The following is a 22,725-nucleotide window of genomic DNA, read 5'->3' as shown; positions in this document are numbered from 1 at the left end:
GCTCTGCGTTCGGCGTTCTTCACTGATGTTAATCGTATGATTTAACTCCTTCGCGGATCCAGCCAGCTACAGCGTTTCAGCATTGTCCACCATCTCTTGGGGTTTCTGTCTCAACCCAGCATGTGTGCGGCTTACCTTCGCCACGCTCTCCCACGTCAGCGGTATGAAGGGAGCGTCCGTGTTTACAAGACGCGAGCGTCTCGCTTTTCGGCTCTGGTACCTCTCCTGTAGAGAGGTCTGCAGCATTTCAGTATGCCTGGCTTTCTGGGGAACTGCAGTGTGGGTGGTGACGAGTGGGTGGTTGCATATGTGTGTGTGGACACCAGATCCACATATGAGTGTGTTAGCGTGAGCAATATAAATGCCTAAATTCGGAAATATGGAGTTTAATGTTTAGATGAAGAATAAAGAAATATTCATTATGTCACCGTGACAGAGTGAAAATAGATGATAGGGGAAAACCTGCAGATTTCCACATTTTTTGTGTGTTCAAAGCACTTCTTTGGCCGTTTGGCAGCGTTAAAGCCAGACTTTGCAGAAGACAACTGAATTCATACACAGGGTAGCTCTGGTTGTAGCTCATTTGAATCAGCAGCAAATTCATCACTGAAATGAATGTGGACGTTTCCATCCGAAGTCACACCCCCGGTATCTCAAGTGGCGCGAAACCATTTTTCAGCAGCTAAAGTGACAAGGGCAGCTGAAAAGAATTAACAAGTAGGCGATTAATGATTTTCTTAACCTTTTCTTTTGAGATTGAGTTTTTTTTTTTATTTATTACAGGCAGACCAGTGTGCTTGGTGGGGGTCGGGGTTTGGTAAAGTACATTCTTGATTCTCATTCTCAGACAGGAATAGGGTTGGGGGTGCATGTAAATCGGAAAATAAAAACATGGAAGAAACATAATTCTCTACATAATATCTCTGCATAAACCTCTCATATATCTTTTTACTATATAGATTTGTTTCTCATACACATTCTCTTAATATATATAATGTATATATATATAGATGTGTGTCAAATATGATATATATTTATAATATGGCAATGATCATAAGACAGTACTTTTTGGACACGGTCTCCTACGGGCATTAGTGTTATATACAATAGTTTGGAAACAAGACCATTCTTACAGATATATTATATAAATAAATCCACAAAGCAGACAGTGCTGTAGAGTCACAACAGCTGTGTTAAACACAGGTGTGATCGCTGTGGTAACCGTTGCACACTCGCCACGCTCCTCCACACCGAAGACTGGCATCAGAAACTCATTTGAGGGGTGGATTCTACCAAAGGACGTGATGGACAGGGCAGTGTCAAAGGGCACCGACAGCCCAGCCCTGCACTTTTTCACTTAGACAGAGAACCATTCCCTTCTTTTCTGGTTCTGTTTTTTTTTTTTTTTGGAGGGGGCTACTTTCTACACATCCAAGGTCCTAAAAACACTCCATTCACACCATAAAAAAGGCAAACCCAACGGTATAAAAATGCCAGTAACAATTAAACCATTAATAAATAGGAAGATATGAAGCTGCCTCTCTCAATCCTAAGTCTGGAATATGACGAAAGAGAAGGAAACACCAAAGGTTTCCATCCACAAATTCGCACACACTTAAGATCGGCTGATTCGGAGCTGTTATCATGGTAACTGCCCCCCCCCCCCTTCCAGGACAGAAAGGGCCTTCAGAAAAGTTCTGTTAGCTGTCCCGGCTGGAGAGCGCTACCTGGTGGCGGACGCGGGACGCACACCGAGAAAATGGACCGACTCCTACATTTGGACCCTATCAGCTACATGTGACACTCAGGTTCACGCGGCAGTGTTGAATTATTAGCATTTTGAAACTGACCTGTTGACCCTCGTGCGAGTCCAGTCCACACACAGTGCGGTCAGATCCCCACCACCAGCACTTACTGCAATTGCATCACACGCCCAAGACTTGAGCGGGGGGGGGGGCGGGATGGACCCTGCTGCTCTTTGGAAACAGCACCGCCTTAAACGCATGCATGCTTACCTTCCGCACAACTAAAATACACACAACGTCCTATAATATACTTACATTTGGCAAGTGGGACAAGCTACGGCGTGTGAATCCGTTTACAGGAAGGGGTTGTACGGGCATTTCCTTACGGTTCCAGCGCCATGGTAACCTTACATCCTTCACTTTTCAACACGATAAAGCAAAATTCACAACGCAAGATGCAAGCAAACCGGGAAAAGACCAAACAATTATATCACCCACGTATTAGCGATCGCTGCCGAGGAAAAATGCCTTCCTTTCAAATCATGACACTTTGATAATGGGATCGTTGCCACTCCGATCAAGCTGCTTTTCATTCCATTGTCTCTTCATTAACCTGAGGAATTGACTGCAAACACTCCCTCCCCTCTCTGTCCATCCGTATGTTCATCCTTTTTCGTTTTTAAATTTGTCCCATATTCTTCCCTCTCAATCCCAGCTGGAAGTAACCATTTTGAGGTTGGGGGGGGGGGGGGGGGAGTACATTTATTGGGTGATATTTTTGACTGTGTCCACTGTTACCTCTCTGTAAGGGGGGAGTCTAAAAGTGCATGTGTATAAGTAAAGGGCGAGCAGCCAAGCAATAAGGCTTTCTTTTGGACTATGCTAATGAATTGGCCAGCAGCTGAAACCTCATTGGTGTGAGCAGTGGGCGGGGCTCACAGTCAGCATATGGCGTGAAGGCCAAGCACAGCGTCCCAACCCACCTTCCGCACTGGCGGAAAAAACACCTCACAGGAACTTTTGCACCTAGTGGTTGTGTCCACTTGACCGATTGAGAGTCCTGATAGATGCCTCCCCAAACTGTGGAGACAGAGTCTGTGCCGGGGGGAGGGGGGGTGGTCCATTCAGGGGGTGCAGACAAACCGTATGAAGAACAGGGGATGGGAGGGGGAACACGGGGAAGAATGAACGGGAGAGGAGATGGAGATACGCAGGGAGAGAAAGTGGGAAAGGAGATGGGAGTCAGACTACGGATGAGAGTGTCTTTTCTCCGGCGTATGGGGAAGATGCAGCAGTTCGCACAGCATCGCCCGGGGAGAGGTCATTGAGTTCCCCAGAAGAGGACAGCGGTATGGAGGGAGACAGGGAGATGCCGGATGAAGGGTCGGCGGAGCCGGCGAACGTGCGCGGGGGCTTGGGGACCAGGTTGGGCTCCAGGGTGGCACGAGCAAGCAGCTGATGCTCCTCCGCTGCAACCATGTCTCCAGACCGTTCCTCCTGCGTGAACGAGCCCCGGCCGGACTCTGACTCCCCGTCCGAGAGATCCAACGGGGGTGAAGCGCTGCCGTCCAGCTTGAAGAGGGAGTCCAGAAACTGGGCAAACTCCAGCACGGTCTGGCTGGGGCCGCCGTTGGGCAATGGCGGCAGGGAAGTGGATGGCTTTGAAGGCGCTTCTGCCCTCTCGTTCTCTAACTCCTCTGTCCCCTCACTGGCCAGGCTTGCATGGGTGGGTGATGAAGAGTAGGGCCCACCAATGGTTTTAGAGGAACAGTAGGGGTGTGCCGCCCCCTGGTGGTAGGACTTGTCTATGACAGTTTGGGTCAGGGTTCTGGGTGGGAAGAAGTTGCTGTAGCTGGGAGTGCCAGGGGAGATCCGGAAGTAGACTGGAGGAGCGGGACTAGAATCTGGGGGGGTGGAGTAGGGCCCATGTTCTCCCAGGTCTGGCACAGGGTTGGCCTGGCTGAGGCAGTCAGCGGCCAGCAGCTCGGTACGGGAGCTGAGGGAGGGATTTTCCTCTGGGATGGGGGTGTCCAAGGGAAAGGGCAGCCCCCCAAGGTTGGGTGAGCCACGTAACGCTGCAGAGGAGCGCCGAGAATCCAGGCTGTAGAGCGACTCGGCGTCTGACAGGCTCTCCATCACAGCCAGGGGGGCGCGCCGGTCCCGCAGCTCAACGGCCAGCCGCTCCCGTGCCCCCTGCAGGACCACTGGCACTGGGGGAGGGGAGCACTCCGAAAAACCATCCAGAGAGATCTCAGAGCGGGCGCAAGACCTAGCGATGAGGAGATGGTGGCAGAGGTAAAGGAAGAAGAAGGGGAAAAAAGAAGGGATTAAGGAAGAGGAAGGGAAGGGAATGCAGACAAGAGAACAAACACGGATGGAAAGCAGGATGGAAGATGGACCGGAGGAAAAATACAACAAGACTGACAGACAGGAAGCAACAGGGGTAGGGGGTTTGACAGGAGATACGGGGCAGGAGGCAGAGGAGGGATGCAGGTCATCGTCACTGCCTGAGCATACAATAGATCTACTGGTACAAGAGCACAGGACTGCACTGGGATCAGGATGAGAGTGGGGGGAGGGGGGCACAGGGTCAGCGTTAGTGAAAATAACAAAAACTGCACAGTAACAACTCTGCAAGTAAATGTGGAAGAGACACAGTGACACAGACAGTATCACATGAAATGTATAACACGCACACACACGCACACACACACACGCACCCAAATAAACACACAAGAAACTGTGGGTGCGGGGTTAATCCCACATGGACACACACAGAGACAGTGATGCAATGGAGATAAACACAGGTATAAAAGGGACAGTCACGCACCCTAGAAGAGCCTCCCAAACCGACCTGACGCTGCTGTTCCTGCGGTGCTGGGTGATGGAGGTGGGCTGCTCTGAGACCAGGGGCCCCAGTAGCACTGTGTCAGGGTTCAGGTCCACCTCCGTGGGGCTCACCATGATCTTGGCCGCCGACAGCAGGGCCGTCTTCCCCTTGTTGTAGTTCTCCAGGACCTGTGGGCAGGAATGAGGACAAGGCCAGTTTGTATGGAACCACGTGGGAGGACGAGCAGGCAGATCTGGAGCCGACGGAGGAGAACGGATACCACATTTTTTTTTTCTTAAGTTATTTTTAATCAATAACGCTGCAGTTACATAAGCCTCCATAGAGTCCTTCCAGAAGAACTGCCACACATACTCGACACTTCCTGTATTTACGCACATGGTGGAGAGTTAACACCCTCCGCGAGGTTCGCAGACAAATACACAGAGAGCAAACACCACACTGTGGCTACAGAGAGCCGGTTAAGTGCCTCATTTCCCATAATGCCTTGCGGATATCAGCCTGTTCTCACTATCAGCATGCTGATATAGCCTCCCTGCCCCCGCTTAACCAAGGCATCCAGCAGAGGGTGGAAATGAAAGTGCAAGCTACACGGGCATCGCGCGAAACGGCGAACGGCGCCCTGAGCGCAAGGGCCCTGACAGGCCGCGAGCGTGATCCATGCCGCGGTGCCTTCCGGAAACGTTTGCAGTTTCATTCCACTGAGCGGGTTGCGGCTGGAATCGGTGGGACCCTTCAGCGGAGCCTCGAGGAGACTCACCAGTTTTGCAGAATCACTACTGAAGCCTCAACCGCACCTTCCAGATATTCCATCATGGCAGAATCCCAGAATCCTAAGTGATATATTACGCAAATGGCACCAGCCTGTGACCTCTGTCACCATGAAAAGGTTTTATGCACATATATCGAATGACAGCATTTGAAGTCAAGTTATGCAAAATGTTCAGAACATTAACTACCTAAGGACCGAGCTCTGGGATAAACTCCTACTTTTCCTATGAATTAAAAAACCTGAGAAAAAAAAAATGTACACCATTTGTAGATGGAGTCAGTGTTTCTGCTGTTTTTTTTATTAATCGCATCAGGGTGATCTGGACCAAGCAAGAGTGAGATCAGAGCAAACAAGAGCCAAGTGTCTCTTCCCGTCGTGTAAAATAGACCAACAACACCCCTCCCCCCCAGAGTTTGTTACTGCGCCAACATCAGTCAAGGTTATATTTGAGGCACCTGGACTGAACGGAGTACATTACACTTTGCAATGACATTCAGGAGGGGCGTATGACCCATTTATAGGCACTGCAGTGCCCTCTCCGGCGTGCCCGGCCAGAGAGACGTGCCGAGCGTGACTGACGCCGATCCCCACACTGCTTCTTCCATCCTGAAGCGTAAACACACCAAAGGGCCATGAGATCTGCACCAGGATCAGTGTCAGTTCATATGAACGCTGCTGCCCTTTCAATTAAAACAACAGCATCCCTTATTTCAGAAGGTCCAGGGCCCGTGTATAAAACCATATTTGTCTTTTTTTTAAGTTACGTTAATGATGGGCTGGTATTTATTTTAGTATCAACGTCCTATACAGGGTGAATGTGTTAGTAAATTACATGCAGTCTTCTACTTATGGCAGGCAACTGTCCCAAATGCCAAGGGTGCCTCTTGCCCCCCCACCCATCTGTTTTTTTAGGGCCCACCAATGTTTTTACACAAGGGCCACATTCTATGGGTTATGTGTACCTTTCCTTGCTAGGCATCACTCCAGTGGTTGGAGCAAACAACGTGAATTACCAGCCACAGCAGACCACACATACCACAACAGAAACTATGCAGAGACAACAAGCTAGTGATGGACATTCTTACATGCTGAAGACAAGCACACGGTGCCAAAGTGTGGCCTCTTTAATGAGTTACAAAAATTGGCAGAATTCAGATTCATAGCTTAAAGAAAAAAAAAGTCAAAGCAATTAATACATATACATGCACTGACAATACACATCTATTATGCTATAACTGTGCATTTTAATTCACAAGGCACATGAATGACAAATATCTGAACAGTGGAGGAGGACTAGGGGACTAACAGACACATGGAACGAACACATGGAAAATTCTAATAAAATATGAATTCCCCTTGTAAATATGTAAAACATGAGTAATCGCGAATAAACACCATTGGCTAAGGCGAAGAACGAAAAGGAACGGCACCGAACCATCGCAGTTCTGGAGTCAGTCTCGATTGGCTGGAACACCCGTCAAAAAGACATGGCTCTTTCTGGATTGGCTTCGCAGGGGGGAACAAAAGGCACGCACATCTCCAGTTTGGCATGATTGGCTCACACGCTTGAAGAAATAGCTACTGTCAGTTGTGTTGAATCAATTAAAAAAAATCATTTACCTCTAATTAACTAAGCGCTGATTAACTGGAGTGCTAAAAGTGCAAATATTTCTTAACAGCAAGAGGCTGGAGGGCTGTTTATTATAAAATGCTCTGCATACATAACCCCCCCCCTCCTCCCCCAGCAAAAATATACAGCACCAGTATCCGGACTAGATTAGTCACTCACGCATACCAAGGTCAAGAAAACTGAGGTGTTAGAAGACAGGCTACCACACAGTATTACGAGAGCTGGAAGACAAACACCCCAAGCCTCCAAAGAACCTTTCCACCCTTGAGCTGCTTCCGTTACCACACTGGCTAGATTCATATCCTACTTCAACTGATTATGAGCCAAGTCAGTTCATATGAAAGCTGCTGATCACATAGCAATCACAAATCGTATATGGAGTACTGTATATAATTTCAGCAAAGATGCAAAAAAAATATGGGTTTCTTTGATTTATATGGCAATCAGTAGCACCAGGAAGGAATCTGTGAGCATAATCATTCCATCCAAGACTTTAGCTCAGGAGCTCAGCAGGAGGAAGCCTTTCTGTGGCTTCCAAAATCACTTGAATAGTGAATTTCAGTCCTACAGGTCTGAGTAGTGACTAGTGCATATTCAGCCCCCCTGGTACAACGCAATCATTTACTACATTAAAACCACAAAACTAAACCGGAACATCAGGACATCACCCATGCCTGACATAGATGATGCAATGAGTAATGAAGCTGCTTCAAGGCATAGTAAGGTCTTTAAAGAGGGGCGGGATGGAGATACTAATAACTACAACGATCTTCATGTATCTGGAGAGAAAAGTGTATGTTAATCAGTGTGGAGCAGTGGTGGTCCCAGGAGGCCATGCAGGACTGAGTGTGGGGGAAAGAGGGTGTTTGCGATGGGGTTAAGGGGGTGTGGCTGGTGGGCCTGCAGCCTCCGAATCCTCCTGCTCATCTTCTCGCCACTCTGCTCTGTGAAAACCGCTCTCCAGCACCTGTCGAGACACCAGCAGAGGTTATGATGCAGACACAAGATGTAGAAAATAGACTCATGGACCATAGCAGAGGTCTATTTGTCATCTACATCGTAAAAGAACACTTAGGGGGGTTTGTTTCTACTTTAGAACTCCTGCATTTGACCTTCCCATAAAACAATTAGGGTTACAGCCTATTTTGACAGTCTGGCAAGAGATTCCATTTTAACGACTGTGTTTTTAGGAATGTATGATTTTATGTCCTTTCCAGAGTGTTCCGCTTTGTTCTTTTCTAAACCTTGGGAGCTGCTAACCATCCACGTATGCCAGCATTAAGGCAGCAGGTGTCTTTAGCGTCATGATCACTGCTGTGCTTCTTTAGCAGAGATCCACACACCTGGACAGTATCATTCCAACAGTTTATACATTTTCCCATCCATCATCCCCCAGGGTCATGTAGTTGATCTTTCTTGACCTACTAGAATCATTCAAATAAACATCTTTGGCTCTGACGTCATAGAAGCCCATTCACAGCATTCCAATCAGTCAATGCCTCTTCCCTCTCAAGAACCTTAAGCCCCAATGAACCATCTACCAAATTTGGAGCTGATGGCTAAAGTGCACACCAGCGCTGATCAACAGCTGTTTCCATAAAATCTGTGGGCAAATTAGCTAGGTTTTGAATGATTCGATGCAATTAAATTGCAAATAGACTTTCCACGTCATGCAGTTACTACTTGCCATTTATCATACCACAAGATTTAAATCCATGTCTCATAATTCAGCAAAAAACACCGTGTGTGTTGGCAGCTAAAATGTGCTCGGTTGTTGTGATGCTTGAATTGAAAACTGCGATGGGGAAATTTACAGGACGCGAAATGCGAGGTGAGCTTGTTGTACTGCGCATTGCTGATACCGCACAGAATAGGCCGCTTGCGAATAATTACCCAAACGTAAATCATCTAGAAACACCATGTTTACTCTGCGCAGAAGGTTATTGTTATACCAGTTTTGAAATTATTATTTTTGTATACCAATAAATTAAGTCCCATCAGTAATATAAATTCAGTTGCCACTGTTTTTATAGCACGCCTGCACAGAATTACCGTACATAGCTCTTCTTCTTGCAAAACTAAATGCAGTTTTGCAAACTACTTCTTTTTGAATTTGCCAATAAAATCCACATCAAGCAACACTATACATTTTTGTGATAATTAAGTTTTTTTTTTTCTTTTAAAATTTGAGTGTCCCTATTGGTGGTCCGTCGGTTCATATCTTCAAGACACATGAAATCTAGGCCAATGAAAAAGCCGTTAATGACTCTTCACCGGAGACACCAGTATTATAGCAATAGTAAACCTGCCACGTGAATAAAACCTTGTGAGTTACACATACCAGCAGTACAAAACACCCAAAATCATATGAGGTTTAGGAATAACACAGGCATTTATGTATAAAGCAATTTGCACCATAACTGTGTTGATGGCACCATCAACAGCAATTCAGATGAAAGTGTCAAAATGTTAAGTGTTTAATGTACATTCTTCAGATAGGTGTGACACTAGTCAGGTTTGCTAGCAAGGAATCCTGTGTAATTAGCCCATATCAAAAACCAAATTAGACATCTCGTTATGGGGATATCTAATGGAGTAGAAAAACAGTTTAAGTACAGTAACCCCTAGCAGCATGAAGCTCAGACAACTAAAAAAAACGTGATTAGCTACATCACCTGAAGTCCTATGGAGGCTCATTATCCCTTATCTTAAGTCTGCATGAAGTTCATTTGATTTTAATGAAAGTTCTTCCAAAAATTTTTATATCAGAAATATGCTTAAAATAATTAAGATTCCAGGATTTATTCTGACTGAACAGTAAATGTCCATATTTATGTTAAAATCTCCACCAACACAAAATGTCAAAATTCCAGTCATCCTTTCACTCAAAAAAGCAAAGTTTATTTTTTTAATGAAAAACATAAATCATATCTGTCAATCATCAGCCTTCCAAACCTTCGTGAACCTTGAACACGGTGAACTGGTGCAACAATTAGAAATATTTGGCAAGGCCATCCTGGACAGTGTCATTAATGAGCTCCTCAAGGCTGCTGGGAAGACTAAAATTATTATATTTCACTTCCACCTGAGCAGCATCTGATTCTAATTACACATACTGAGACAAACCTAAGCACACCCCCACACTCCTAATGCTCTAACAATCAATCAAAACAAGCATTCAGTTGCCTGCAGCTATTCATAGCCTCGCACCCGAATCTCTTTGACCTGATGCATACATACAGTACAGTATGCATCCAAAATACACCCCCCCCCCCCAAACACAGCAGTCTCTAAGGGGTGAGAGTAAGGGTGGGAGTGCTCCGGAATGTTCTCCCTCCCTGCAATATACCAAAAACGAACACCGGAGCAAAAAAATTAAAAACAGCTAAAGAATCACCCTTTTAAAACCAGAGAACCTGGTATCAAATGAAGATTAGGGGAAAAAAAATCAACTATGAGGTCATGGTGTCTCACCATGGAGTTTCCTCCCATTAGAAGAATGTTGCAGCACACGTATGGGACAGATCTACTTACAGAAAAGAACAACATCTATGCTGGTCAGCCAGCTAAGCACTGTAAGCTGGTTACTTTTTCAAAGCACAACTGCAAAAAAAGAGAAGTTCATATACAACACAATGCAGGGTGTTGCATAAGATCTAGCATATCTGCTAAATCCGTCCAGTCCTATTATGCGGTTCATGCATTTCCAGCCTTCCGTTTTCCCCAGCCTGAGCTAACGATCCTAAATGCTGAGACAGGCTGGCTGTCTACACACTTGCATGGGTCTACATTGTGTGTGTAGCAGGTTCATGTGGAGAAGCAGCTTGTCAGTTGCACTTAACTCTGCAAACTGACGAACAGCCACGTCCAGACTGTCTCCCCTGAAACCTTGGAGCTACATGTTATTTCACCTGCAATTTCATCCAAGGGGAATGGAAGAGATTTTAAATGATTGACAAACAAAATAACCCCCTGCCTTGTGCCCCAGGGTGCCTGGGACAGGCTCCAGGCTCCCTGCGAGGTACTGGATTAGGAGGATGAATAGAATAAAGTCTTAAAGTAAAAGTAAAGACTTAGGGTGTTCCGATAAGGGATGGTGTTTTAGCTACAACTTATGCGAATCGCCTCAGGGTAAGTTTGGCGGAATTTCTCTCATAAATAAAAGGGAACAGGCAAAAGGGTGTACATTTCAGCACATCAGCAGAGAACACACACACACACACACACACACACACACACATGCACACACACACAGACACCAACCTTATTGAGGCCCTCCATCACCATGTGTGGCAGGTGTTCATTCAGCATTGCGGGGGAGATGATGACCTCATCAAAAGTCTTGTTGTCCCCCCATAGGGCAAAGTAGGTGGGCTCTTCCTGACCACAGCTGTGTATGGATAAACGGACGGGGGGGTGGGGGGGGGGAGGTTTGTAAAACCTTCAGAATGCAAATCAGAGCCATCTACACTGTCTCAGTATCACGTAGACCACACCATGTCTCATAAGCATGGTGCAGCGCGTTACCGCCACGGTGTGTTAGTCAGAGTGCGTCAGTGCATCACAGTCACAGGGGGGTCACACTGCGTCACAGCCTCACTGTAACACTCCACGGAGCTCGGTCGGTCACTGCCGCAGTGTGCCACCTTCCCCCGTTTACCTGTCGTCCACGATGTCTCACCATTTCTCCGGGGGATGGTTGTGGACCACGTGGATTACTTTGCCAGGCGGGTACAGAGGAGTGGAGGCAGAGAGGGCAATGCTAAGGTCACTAGGGGGCGCCGCAGATTGTGGCTGGGGATCGTCGTCCATGGGGAGCTCAGATTTTGGGATGCACCTGGTGCCCCCCATTATTATACGCCACTGAGGGGAGAGACACACACATCATTAAAGCTAACAATAAAGAGAACAATACCATGCGGAAAAGCATGGAACTATTATAATTGACAGCTAGCAGCTTTAAGCAGTGTTTAGAGGATGCGAAGTAAAACTGATCTCTTACTTTTGGCTTGTCACTCTTCCGTAGAACCTCCAGCAGGTGGCGTCGGAACCCTTCCAGCTGAGAGAGGCCGATCCTGACAGGCAGGTGACAGAACAGGTGACGCTTCCATAGCAACCAAACAGTCTCCTCACTCACACTCACACACACACACACACATGCACACGCTACTGCATCTGAAGACTGAAGTCTATTCTCAGGCACAGACAGGGACACACCAACCTTGGGACCAAATCCTTGCCCAGAACCACTGAGGTGACAAACTCTTTGGAGTACTCCATGGCGTCCTCACTGGCAGGGTGCGGGGGCGACGCAGAGGGAGACCGGGAGGGCATCAGGAGAACACAAGGCAGGTGTCACTGCACAGTAGCTCCTCTGTCCTTATCCAGATGCTCAAAAAAAACCTCAGACTAATAAAGCCATACAAGTAGACATCCAGCAAACATATGGCTGGCTATTTACTCACAATCCACCATGGTCTGATTTAACACTAGAACTGCCAAATCTACGCAAATTTGCGTAAATTCCCTGGGCCTAACACCTACTAGCATCCCTGCTGAGAGTTTCTTGGGCCATTGTCCTCCTGCTTTTGTTGTGCAAACACACCCATTACCTGTGAGGCCTGGCACATTTGCATTTTTTTACTCAGAGCAGCTAAAATCCAAGGCAGGCTAAACCTCTGTGTGTGACATGGAAACCTTCACAAAAGTCTGCCATATCTATACCAAATATCCCACATGCTGACTGACCTGCAAATATGAAAGACACACATTCACAAAATATATGGAAGCACAAGTCTGTTTTATTTATAAAAAAAATTGAGTGTTTCAAACTTTGCAGTGTTTGCAGACCCAGTGACCATCATCCCTGCATTTGGCGCAAGTGAATTTGTAACACTTTGCACTGGTAAACCTGCTGCGGTTTCTGTTGCAGTTCTCCTGTACCTGACACTGAGTTGTCCATACAAGTCCTGGCACAGCAGCAGCCTTCCTCTGTCCCCATAGCCTTTTGTGGCATAAATTGGCAATGGAGTTCCTTGGCTAGATGACTCAAAAAGAATCTTCTTTTGCCTTCCCACCCTGTACATGCCTTGTACAGAACGTAGGAATTTGCCACCACCAGGTCCAGCATGTTGTAAAATACAGCTACTGGCCACCTGCATGTTGCTGCTCTTACGGAATACATGCGCGCCATTTGGTCCAACACATTTACACCACACTATAACAGCAGAGAGAGAGAGAGTCATGAGTGTATTTGCTTTTTTTCTACCTTCTTTCTATATAGGCCTGTATAGTACATATCAGAAAACATTGTAGCACTGATGTAAAATTATACACACATTCACATACCTTCATGTGGTTATAGTCTGTTATCGTGTTGGGTTTCCTCTTTCTGCCTTCACAGATCGCCACATCTTGGTCCAAGGAACTCAGAACACACACAATCTTGTTTTTTTAGGTGCATAAATTGTCAAGGAGACACTGCCACTTCTAAGCACTGACGCGGAGAATTCCTCTTGCTGTGCAGTGTCCTTTGAAATTGGAGGAAGTTCATACCAAACTTTATTCCCTGTGCTCAGTAGTGTTCAGTTTTGCGCTGAAGCAGTCTGTGTGACAGTGCCAGTGAGGTGAAGAAATTGTCCGTTGTGACATTTCTCCCGTCATCCAGAAATGGCTCCATCAGACTCATGACCATGTTCTCTGCCAGCCTCTCCCTTTTCTGGTGACTGGGGTCCTTTCCCAAGTTAGGGGACACGTTGCAGACGTATTTGGTCTCCAAATCCGTGGCCATCCAGAACTTGATCCCAAATTTGTCCGGCTTGGATGCGATATACCAAGTGACATGGAATGGATCCACATCTACTCCACGTTGTCTTTCCACCGGTGTCCCTCAGGGCTCGGTTCTTGGCCCTCTCCTATTCTCCCTCTACACTAAATCTCTTGGCGAAGTTATATCCTCACATGGCTTCTCCTACCACTGCTATGCCGATGACACTCAACTCATCCTCTCCTTCCCTCCCTCAGATACTCATGTCTCCACTAAGATCTCTACATGCTTGGCAGACATCTCATCTTGGATGACCACTCACCAGCTAAAACTCAAAACTAGTAAAACTGAGTTGCTTTACATCCCGGCTGACTCATCCCCCCTCCAGGACCTTGCGATCTCCTTTGACAACTCCCTGATCCGTCCTTCGGTTTCTGCTAGAAACCTTGGAGTTACCATAGATGATCGGTTGTCATTTTCCTCACATATCGCCAGTCTTTCTCGCTCTTGTCGGTTTCTCCTCTTTAACATCAGGAGGATACGTCCATTTCTTTCCACCCAGGCTACCCAGATACTCGTCCAGTCCCTCGTCATCTCACGCCTTGACTACTGCAACTCGCTTCTAGCGGGTTTACCACTGAGCGCCATCCGTCCCCTCCAACTGATTCAGAATGCAGCTGCTCGTCTTGTTTTCATCCTTCCCAAGTTCTCCCACACCACTCCTTTGCTGCGCTCCCTCCACTGGCTTCCTGTAGCTGCACGCATCAGATTCAAAACACTGATGCTCGCATACAAAGCCAAAAATTCTCTGGCACCATCCTACCTAAAGGACCTCATCACACCCCGCTCTGCACCACGATCTCTCCGATCCTCCAGCACTGCTCGACTGGTCCCACCTCCCCTCAAGGCACAAGGAAGACATGCATCTCGGCTCTTCTCTGTCCTGGCATCTAATTGATGGAATGAACTCCCCCTAGATGTCCGAACAGCTGAATCCTTGAATGTCTTCAAGCGACGACTCAAAACTTTTCTTTTTCAGAAATACCTGACGTAGAACTTCTATATTCTTACTCGACTCTTTTTCTGGTGTGTGTTTTAAAAAAATTAAATAAAATAAAAATTCTGCACTACTCAATGGCGTTCTCAGAGATAGTATTCGTAGCTGGGGTCCTTATTGAGCTAGCATCGGAAATTCATTGCAGAGTCTCAAAGCACTTATGTAAGTCGCTCTGGCTAAGGGCGTCTGCCAAATCCTGTAAATGTAAATGTAAATATACTGCATGGACAATGAACCTTGGTCGAGAACAGCTGTACATCTATGTTCATGTGTTCTCCTGGAGTGAAACTTTCAGCACAGTTCTTGGTGAAGGCTGGCAGAGAACGTGGTCATGAGTCTGATGGAGTCATTTCTGGATGACGGGAGAAATGTCACAATGGACAATTTCTTCACCTCACTGTCACTGTCACACAGACTGCTTCACTTTACTGGGCATGGTGAATAACGTTTGCCGTGAACTTCCTCCATTGGCAAAGGACACTGCACAGGGAGAGGAATTCTCCACGTCAGTGTTTAGAATGGCGCGCATGTATTCAGTACGAGCAGCAACAAGCAAGTGGCCAGTAGCTGTGTTTTACAACATGCTGGACTTGGTGGCCGTGAATGCCTACGTTCTGTACAAAGCATCTACAGGGTGGAAAGGAAAAAGAAGATTGTTTCCGATTCTTCTAGCCAAGGAACTCCATTGCCAAATACAGGGATGATGGTCACTGGGTTTTCAAACGCTGCAAACACAGACTTTGAAAGATAGACAGACTGTGTGGGACAGTAACCACTGAGACAAAAGGCAGAAAGATGACGAAGAGATGAACCTGGAACTGAGGCACGGATACATCAATTTTTACATGAACAGCCAAACATGCAAAGCTGGAGAGATCACACAAAAACAAAATTCACTTTTGGTGTTATAATTCAGTGATGGCCAATGAAAATGAAATGACATTTTATTCTGTATGTGTATGAGCATGTCAAAAACCATGGACCATGACTTCACTCAGCTTATGACATTTATATACAAACATGCATTGGAGACTGAAGTGTTAGCATGTTTTCATTTTATTCATTTCATTCTATTAGCAACTTTTCATTCTATTTTCACTCAATTTGTTTTATAAATAACACAGACTTGTGTTTCCATATATTTTGTGAATGTGCGTCTTTCATATTTGCAGGTCAGTCAGCGTGTGGGATATTTGGTATAGATATGGCAGACTTTTGTGAAGGTTTCCATGTCACACACAGAGGTTTAGCCTGCCTTGGATTTGAGCTACTCTGAGTAAAAAATGCAAATGCGCCAGGCCTCACAGGTAATGGGTGTGTTTGCACAACAAAAGCAGGAGGAGGATGGGGCTGAAGACCTGCGAAAATCACAGCAGGGGTGACAAACACCTTGGGACTTTCAGCAGAGAATAAAAACTCGGTAAATCTAGTGTTAAGAATGCACTGTCACCTGAGGAGGCCGCCGGGCGGGGAGTAGGCGTAGCAGTGCAGTGTGGGATACTGATGCCGCAGCAGGAAGGACAGGATGGTGGCAGTGCCCGCCCCCAGTGAGTGGCCCACGATGACCAGGCCGTAGTGCTTGGTGCCTTTTCCCTGAGTTGGGGGGGGGGCGGGGCAGACACTTGATAAGAAATCTACAATATTTCAAATCACATGACAACCCATCACCACCCTCAGTACGGTCCCATGACACCAAAAGCTATCGGAAATCCGGCCGAGCACCTGGATTTGTTCCACCTTGTGGTGGAACAACGCAAATGCTGGCCAGTGTCTGGACTGTGCACTACCCCCCCCTCCCCCAAGTCCTACACACTGCCGGGCATGAGATGACTGACGCAGACTAAGGGGCGAAGCGCTTTGTCACATACCAGATCTCTCCCGAACGCTTGTGATAAAATCATCTCCTGTTCCAGCTTCTTCTTGATATACTCAGCTGAGAAGACCATGCCCTAGAGATACAGGATGCGAGAACATGAGAATGACCCTCATCGAGAAGAGGAGAAGCCAGATGCCTAGAAGCATTAAGTACTATCTAGTTTGGGTGTGCGAGCGTGGGTGGGGAAGGGGCGGAGCTTGCAGAGCTCACCTTATGCCCCAGCCAGGTGCCATGCTGCTCCTCCACAGGGAGGCGCTCTGAGTCTCCCGTCAGGTCTGTCAGGGCATCCTGCCACAGAGGGGTAGACAGATTGGACCCAACATACAGATGCATGCATGCATATACACACATATACACGGTAAGTTCTGGAAAGGAAAGTCATATTCCACGGGAAGTTAATGGATGTGGGTCATCAAACGTTTCCATAACCCAGAGCAGCTCAGCATGCTGGAGGATACTTTTCAGACTTTGGCAACCAGAGCTGTCCAAAGTGGTACTAGCAACACCTCCCAGTAACTACATTTAATTTCTAACAAAATAAAAAAGTGTAAAACACTGAAGTGTTTTAGTGTTCCTCCAAACCATTACTCTATATCCATCCAAATGGAATCTGGTCAACCTAATTTGTTGCAAAGTGTGAGGAATGTGTAGGGTATGTGTATAAGTATGCCTGCTGGTGCCTCTAACGCTGTGATGTGTATGGGTATGTGTATGAGTATGCCTGCTGATGCCTCTAACGCTGTGATGTGTATGGGTATGTGTATGAGTATGCCTGTCGGTGCCTCTAACGCTGTGATGTGTATGAGTATGCCTGCTGGTGCCTCTAAGGCTGTGATGTGTATGGGTATGTGTATGAGTATGCCTGCGGGTGCCTCTAAGGCTGTGATGTGTATGAGTATGTGTATGAGTATGCCTGTCGGAGCCTCTAACGCTGTGATGTGTATGGGTATGTGTATGAGTATGCCTGCCGGTGCCTCTAAGGCTGTGATGTGTATGGGTATGTGTATGAGTATGCCTGCTGGTGCCTCTAACGCTGTGATGTGTATGGGTATGTGTATGAGTATGCCTGTCGGTGCCTCTAACGCTGTGATGTGTATGGGTATGTGTATGAGTATGCCTGTTGGTGCCTCTAACGCTGTGATGTGTATGAGTATGTGTATGAGTATGCCTGTTGGTGCCTCTAACGCTGTGATGTGTATGGGTATGTGTATGAGTATGCCTGCTGGTGCCTCTAACGCTGTGATGTGTATGGGTATGTGTATGAGTATGCCTGTCGGTGCCTCTAACGCTGTGATGTGTATGGGTATGTGTATGAGTATGCCTGTCGGTGCCTCTAACGCTGTGATGTGTATGGGTATGTGTATGAGTATGACTGTCGGTGCCTCTAACGCTGTGATGTGTATGGGTATGTGTATGAGAATGCCTGTCGGTGCCTCTAACGCTGTGATGTGTATGTGTATGAGTATGCCTGTCGGTGCCTCAAAGGCTGTGATATGTATGTGTATGAGTATGCCTGTTGGTGCCTCTAATGCTGTGATGTGTATGGGTATGTATGAGTATGCCTGCTGGTGCCTCGAAGGCTGTGATGTGTATGGGTATGTGTATGAGTATGCCTGTCGGTGCCTCTAACGCCGTGATGTGTATGGGTATGTGTATGAGTATGCCTGCTGGTGCCTCTAATGCTGTGATGTGTTTGGGTATGTGTATGAGTATGCCTGTCGGTGCCTCTAAGGCTGTGATGTGTATAAGTATGCCTGCTGGTGCCTCTAAGGCTGTGATGTGTATGGGTATGTGTATGAGTATGCCTGTCGGTGCCTCTAACGCTGTGATGTGTATGGGTATGTGTATGAGTATGCCTGTCGGTGCCTCTAATGCTGTGATGTGTATGGGTATGTGTATGAGTATGCCTGTCGGTGCCTCTAAGGCTGTGATGTGTATGAGTATGCCTGCTGGTGCCTCTAACGCTGTGATGTGTATGGGTATGTGTATGAGAATGCCTGTCGGTGCCTCTAACGCTGTGATGTGTATGTGTATGAGTATGCCTGTCGGTGCCTCAAAGGCTGTGATATGTATGTGTATGAGTATGCCTGTTGGTGCCTCTAATGCTGTGATGTGTATGGGTATGTATGAGTATGCCTGCTGGTGCCTCGAAGGCTGTGATGTGTATGGGTATGTGTATGAGTATGCCTGTCGGTGCCTCTAACGCTGTGATGTGTATGGGTATGTGTATGAGTATGCCTGCTGGTGCCTCTAATGCTGTGATGTGTTTGGGTATGTGTATGAGTATGCCTGTCGGTGCCTCTAAGGCTGTGATGTGTATAAGTATGCCTGCTGGTGCCTCTAAGGCTGTGATGTGTATGGGTATGTGTATGAGTATGCCTGTCGGTGCCTCTAACGCTGTGATGTGTATGGGTATGTGTATGAGTATGCCTGTCGGTGCCTCTAATGCTGTGATGTGTATGGGTATGTGTATGAGTATGCCTGTCGGTGCCTCTAAGGCTGTGATGTGTATGAGTATGCCTGCTGGTGCCTCTAAGGCTGTGATGTGTATGGGTATGTGTATGAGTATGCCTGTCGGTGCCTCTAACGCTGTGATGTGTATGGGTATGTGTATGAGTATGCCTGTCGGTGCCTCTAACGCTGTGATGGGTATGGGTATGTGTATGAGTATGCCTGTCGGTGCCTCTAACGCTGTGATGTGTATGGGTATGTGTATAAGTATGCCTGCTGGTGCCTCTAAGGCTGTGATGTGTATGGGTATGTGTATGAGTATGCCTGCTGGTGCCTCTAATGCTGTGATGTGTATGGGTATGTGTATGAGTATGCCTGCCGGTGTCTCTAAGGCTGTGATGTGTATGGGTATGTGTATGAGTATGCCTGTCGGTGCCTCTAACGCTGTGATGTGTATGGGTATGTGTATGAGTATGCCTGCTGGTGCCTCTAAGGCTGTGATGTGTATGGGTATGTGTATGAGTATGCCTGCTGGTGCCTCTAACGCTGTGATGTGTATGGGTATGTGTATGAGTATGCCTGCTGGTGCCTCTAAGGCTGTGATGTGTATGGGTATGTGTATGCCTGCCGGTGCCTCTAACGCTGTGATGTGTATGAGTATGCCTGCCGGTGCCTCTAAGGCTGTGATGTGTATGGGTATGTGTATGAGTATGCCTGTCGGTGCCTCTAACGCTGTGATGTGTATGAGTATGCCTGCTGGTGCCTCTAAGGTTGTGATGTGTATGGGTATGTGTATGAGTATGCCTGTCGGTGCCTCTAACGCTGTGATGTGTATGGGTATGTGTATGAGTATGCCTGTCGGTGCCTCTAACGCTGTGATGTGTATGGGTATGTGTATGAGTATGCCTGCTGGTGCCTCTAAGGCTGTGATGTGTATGGGTATGTGTATGAGTATGCCTGTCGGTGCCTCTAAGGCTGTGATGTGTATGAGTATGTGAATGAGTATGCCTGTCGGTGCCTCTAACGCTGTGATGTGTATCTGTATGAGTATGCCTGTCGGTGCCTCAAAGGCTGTGATATGTATGTGTATGAGTATGCCTGTTGGTGCCTCTAATGCTGTGATGTGTATGGGTATGTATGAGTATGCCTGCTGGTGCCTCGAAGGCTGTGATGTGTATGGGTATGTGTATGAGTATGCCTGTCGGTGCCTCTAACGCTGTGATGTGTATGGGTATGTGTATGAGTATGCCTGCTGGTGCCTCTAATGCTGTGATGTGTATGGGTATGTGTATGAGTATGCCTGCTGGTGCCTCTAAGGCTGTGATGTGTATGGGTATGTGTATGAGTATGCCTGTCGGTGCCTCTAACGCTGTGATGTGTATGGGTATGTGTATGAGTATGCCTGTCGGTGCCTCTAACGCTGTGATGTGTATGGGTATGTGTATGAGTATGCCTGTCGGTGCCTCTAACGCTGTGATGTGTATGGGTATGTGTATGAGTATGCCTGTCGGTGCCTCTAACGCTGTGATGTGTATGGGTATGTGTATGAGTATGCCTGCTGGTGCCTCTAATGCTGTGATGTGTATGGGTATGTGTATGAGTATGCCTGCCGGTGCCTCTAACGCTGTGATGTGTATGGGTATGTGTATGAGTATGCCTGTCGGTGCCTCTAACGCTGTGATGTGTATGGATATGTATATGAGTATGCCTGCCGGTGCCTCTAAGGCTGTGATGTGTATGGGTATGTGTATGAGTATGCCTGCCGGTGCCTCTAAGGCTGTGATGTGTATGGGTATGTGTATGAGTATGCCTGTCGGTGCCTCTAACGCTGTGATGTGTATGAGTATGCCTGCTGGTGCCTCTAAGGTTGTGATGTGTATGGGTATGTGTATGAGTATGAGTATGCCTGTCGGTGCCTCTAACGCTGTGATGTGTATGGGTATGTGTATGAGTATGCCTGTCGGTGCCTCTAACGCTGTGATGTGTATGGGTATGTGTATGAGTATGCCTGTCGGTGCCTCTAACGCTGTGATGTGTATGGGTATGTGTATGAGTATGCCTGCTGGTGCCTCTAAGGCTGTGATGTGTATGGGTATGTGTATGAGAATGCCTGCTGGTGCCTCTAAGGCTGTGATGTGTATGGGTATGTGTATGAGTATGCATGTCGGTGCCTCTAAGGCTGTGATGTGTATGGGTATGTGTATGAGTAGGCATGTCGGTGCCTCTAAGGCTGTGATGTGTATGGGTATGTGTATGAGTATGCCTGCTGGTGCCTCTAAGGCTGTGATGTGTATGGGTATGTGTATGAGAATGCCTGTGATGGAAAAGTCACCGGTTCAAATCCAATCCTCGTTAGTCACATCTGTGTTGGGCCCTTGAGCAAAGGCCTTAAGCCCCCAAAAAGCTCCAGGGGCGCCGGACAAACGGTGCAGCCCTGCCATAAGTTTCATTTTCAGCCACATGTGTGTGTCTCAAAGGAGAGTAAGATGGGATATGTGAAAATGAAAGAAATCCAATGTGCTGTAGCGAATGACAAATTAAGCATCATTTCATTTTAAGTGTCCTTTTTCGTTTGAGAACTGAACAGGTTTTCACTGAAACTAAACGGATGTGACAGTGTTTTGGGTGGAGGCAGCCTCACAGTAAACATGTGGCCGGGCTTTATAAGGCCGGGGAATCAATGTGCTGTTATTTGTGTGCTATATTACAGTCGGCCTTGAGAATATTTGAACTAGAAAGTGCTGTTTGATGTTACTGCGCCTTGCCTTTAGATGAATTTCATTGCTGAATGAACGTGAATAAATCAAAAACATTCTTTGGGAGGATTATTTTGGAGGTTTACTGAATTGTGGTCTGACCAGCTATTATACAGGAATAATAGCTGGCCATAAGTGGAAATTAGCGGGAGAACATAAAATTCAAAATGAATTTGAGGAAGCACTTCTTTACACAGCGTGTAGTTGGAGTATGGAATAGCCTTCCTGCTAGTGTAGCGCAAGATAAAACCCTGGGCTCCTTTAAATCAGAGCTAGATAAGATTGTAACAACTCTGAGCTATTAGTTAAGTTTTCCCAAACGAGCTTGATGGGCCGAATGGCCTCCTCTTGTTTGTAAATTTCCTATGTTCTTATGTTTCAATTTAAAATGCTCCTTCTTTCAACCCCAGAGAACAGGTCAAAATTCACACTACGGACCCTCATTTACGAGGAGTGGAAAGAAAAGCGGAGAAAAAAAGCTAAAACAGAAAGTCCCATATCATCCTATAGCAGTACCATCCAAGGCATTGGACCGGCTAATCAGGCCCAGCAAGTCCAAATGCTTCCTGGGATGGGCTCCAGGCTCGACAGGACCCTGTACTGGATAAATGGTTATGGAGGGTGGAGGGAAGCCCAAGCTTGCATGCTGACGGCACGGGTTCGACTACAGTGTGGGAGAGCGAGCGAGTGCCCATGCGTCTGCGGAAAAAGGCCGGCTGGACTAGGCGTCGGGCCCCCACCTTGGGTGACAGAGTTCCCCGGATACTGATGACGACCTTCTTCTTTTCATGGTCTACTGCCACAAAGAACGGAGTCTCGTACAC

At 47.0% G+C, this 22,725-nt stretch overlaps 2 protein-coding genes across 5 annotated transcripts in view; one reads left to right on the top strand and one right to left on the bottom strand.

Annotated features, from left to right (window-relative positions):
- Positions 1-729: 729 nt before the first annotated feature.
- The window catches only part of dagla (diacylglycerol lipase, alpha), a 32,842-nt gene continuing 10,846 nt past the window's right edge, over positions 730-22,725 (bottom strand). For 2 of the 3 annotated variants that reach the window (XM_049031071.1, XM_049031073.1), the window contains 10 exons: positions 22,642-22,725; positions 16,905-16,982; positions 16,687-16,767; positions 16,269-16,411; positions 12,217-12,285; positions 11,998-12,070; positions 11,677-11,858; positions 11,259-11,385; positions 4,576-4,763; positions 730-4,014 (listed from right to left, as the gene is read on the bottom strand). In XM_049031071.1, the coding sequence (XP_048887028.1) occupies positions 2,988-4,014; positions 4,576-4,763; positions 11,259-11,385; positions 11,677-11,858; positions 11,998-12,070; positions 12,217-12,285; positions 16,269-16,411; positions 16,687-16,767; positions 16,905-16,982; positions 22,642-22,725 (2,052 nt within the window). In that variant the 3' untranslated portion in view covers positions 730-2,987. The remainder of the gene's footprint in view (positions 4,015-4,575; positions 4,764-11,258; positions 11,386-11,676; positions 11,859-11,997; positions 12,071-12,216; positions 12,286-16,268; positions 16,412-16,686; positions 16,768-16,904; positions 16,983-22,641) is intronic. The other variant, XM_049031074.1, reaches the window with a different exon arrangement.
- LOC125751795 (uncharacterized) lies at positions 19,391-22,094 on the top strand. Of its 2 annotated transcripts, none has more exons than XM_049031076.1 (2): positions 19,391-21,011; positions 21,273-22,094. In XM_049031076.1, the coding sequence occupies exons 1-2, from the start codon at positions 20,283-20,285 to the stop codon at positions 21,522-21,524; spliced, it is 981 nt and encodes a 326-aa protein (XP_048887033.1). In that variant the 5' UTR covers positions 19,391-20,282; the 3' UTR covers positions 21,525-22,094. The 2 variants fall into 2 exon arrangements, with proteins under 2 accessions (XP_048887033.1, XP_048887032.1); XM_049031075.1 differs by having other exon boundaries at positions 21,222-22,094.

This window comes from Brienomyrus brachyistius, chromosome 11 (genome assembly GCF_023856365.1).
Source record: "Brienomyrus brachyistius isolate T26 chromosome 11, BBRACH_0.4, whole genome shotgun sequence".
NCBI classification, from domain to species: domain Eukaryota; kingdom Metazoa; phylum Chordata; class Actinopteri; order Osteoglossiformes; family Mormyridae; genus Brienomyrus; species Brienomyrus brachyistius.
Note: the sequence above shows the minus strand (reverse complement) of the source record. Positions and strands in the feature narration are given on the sequence as shown.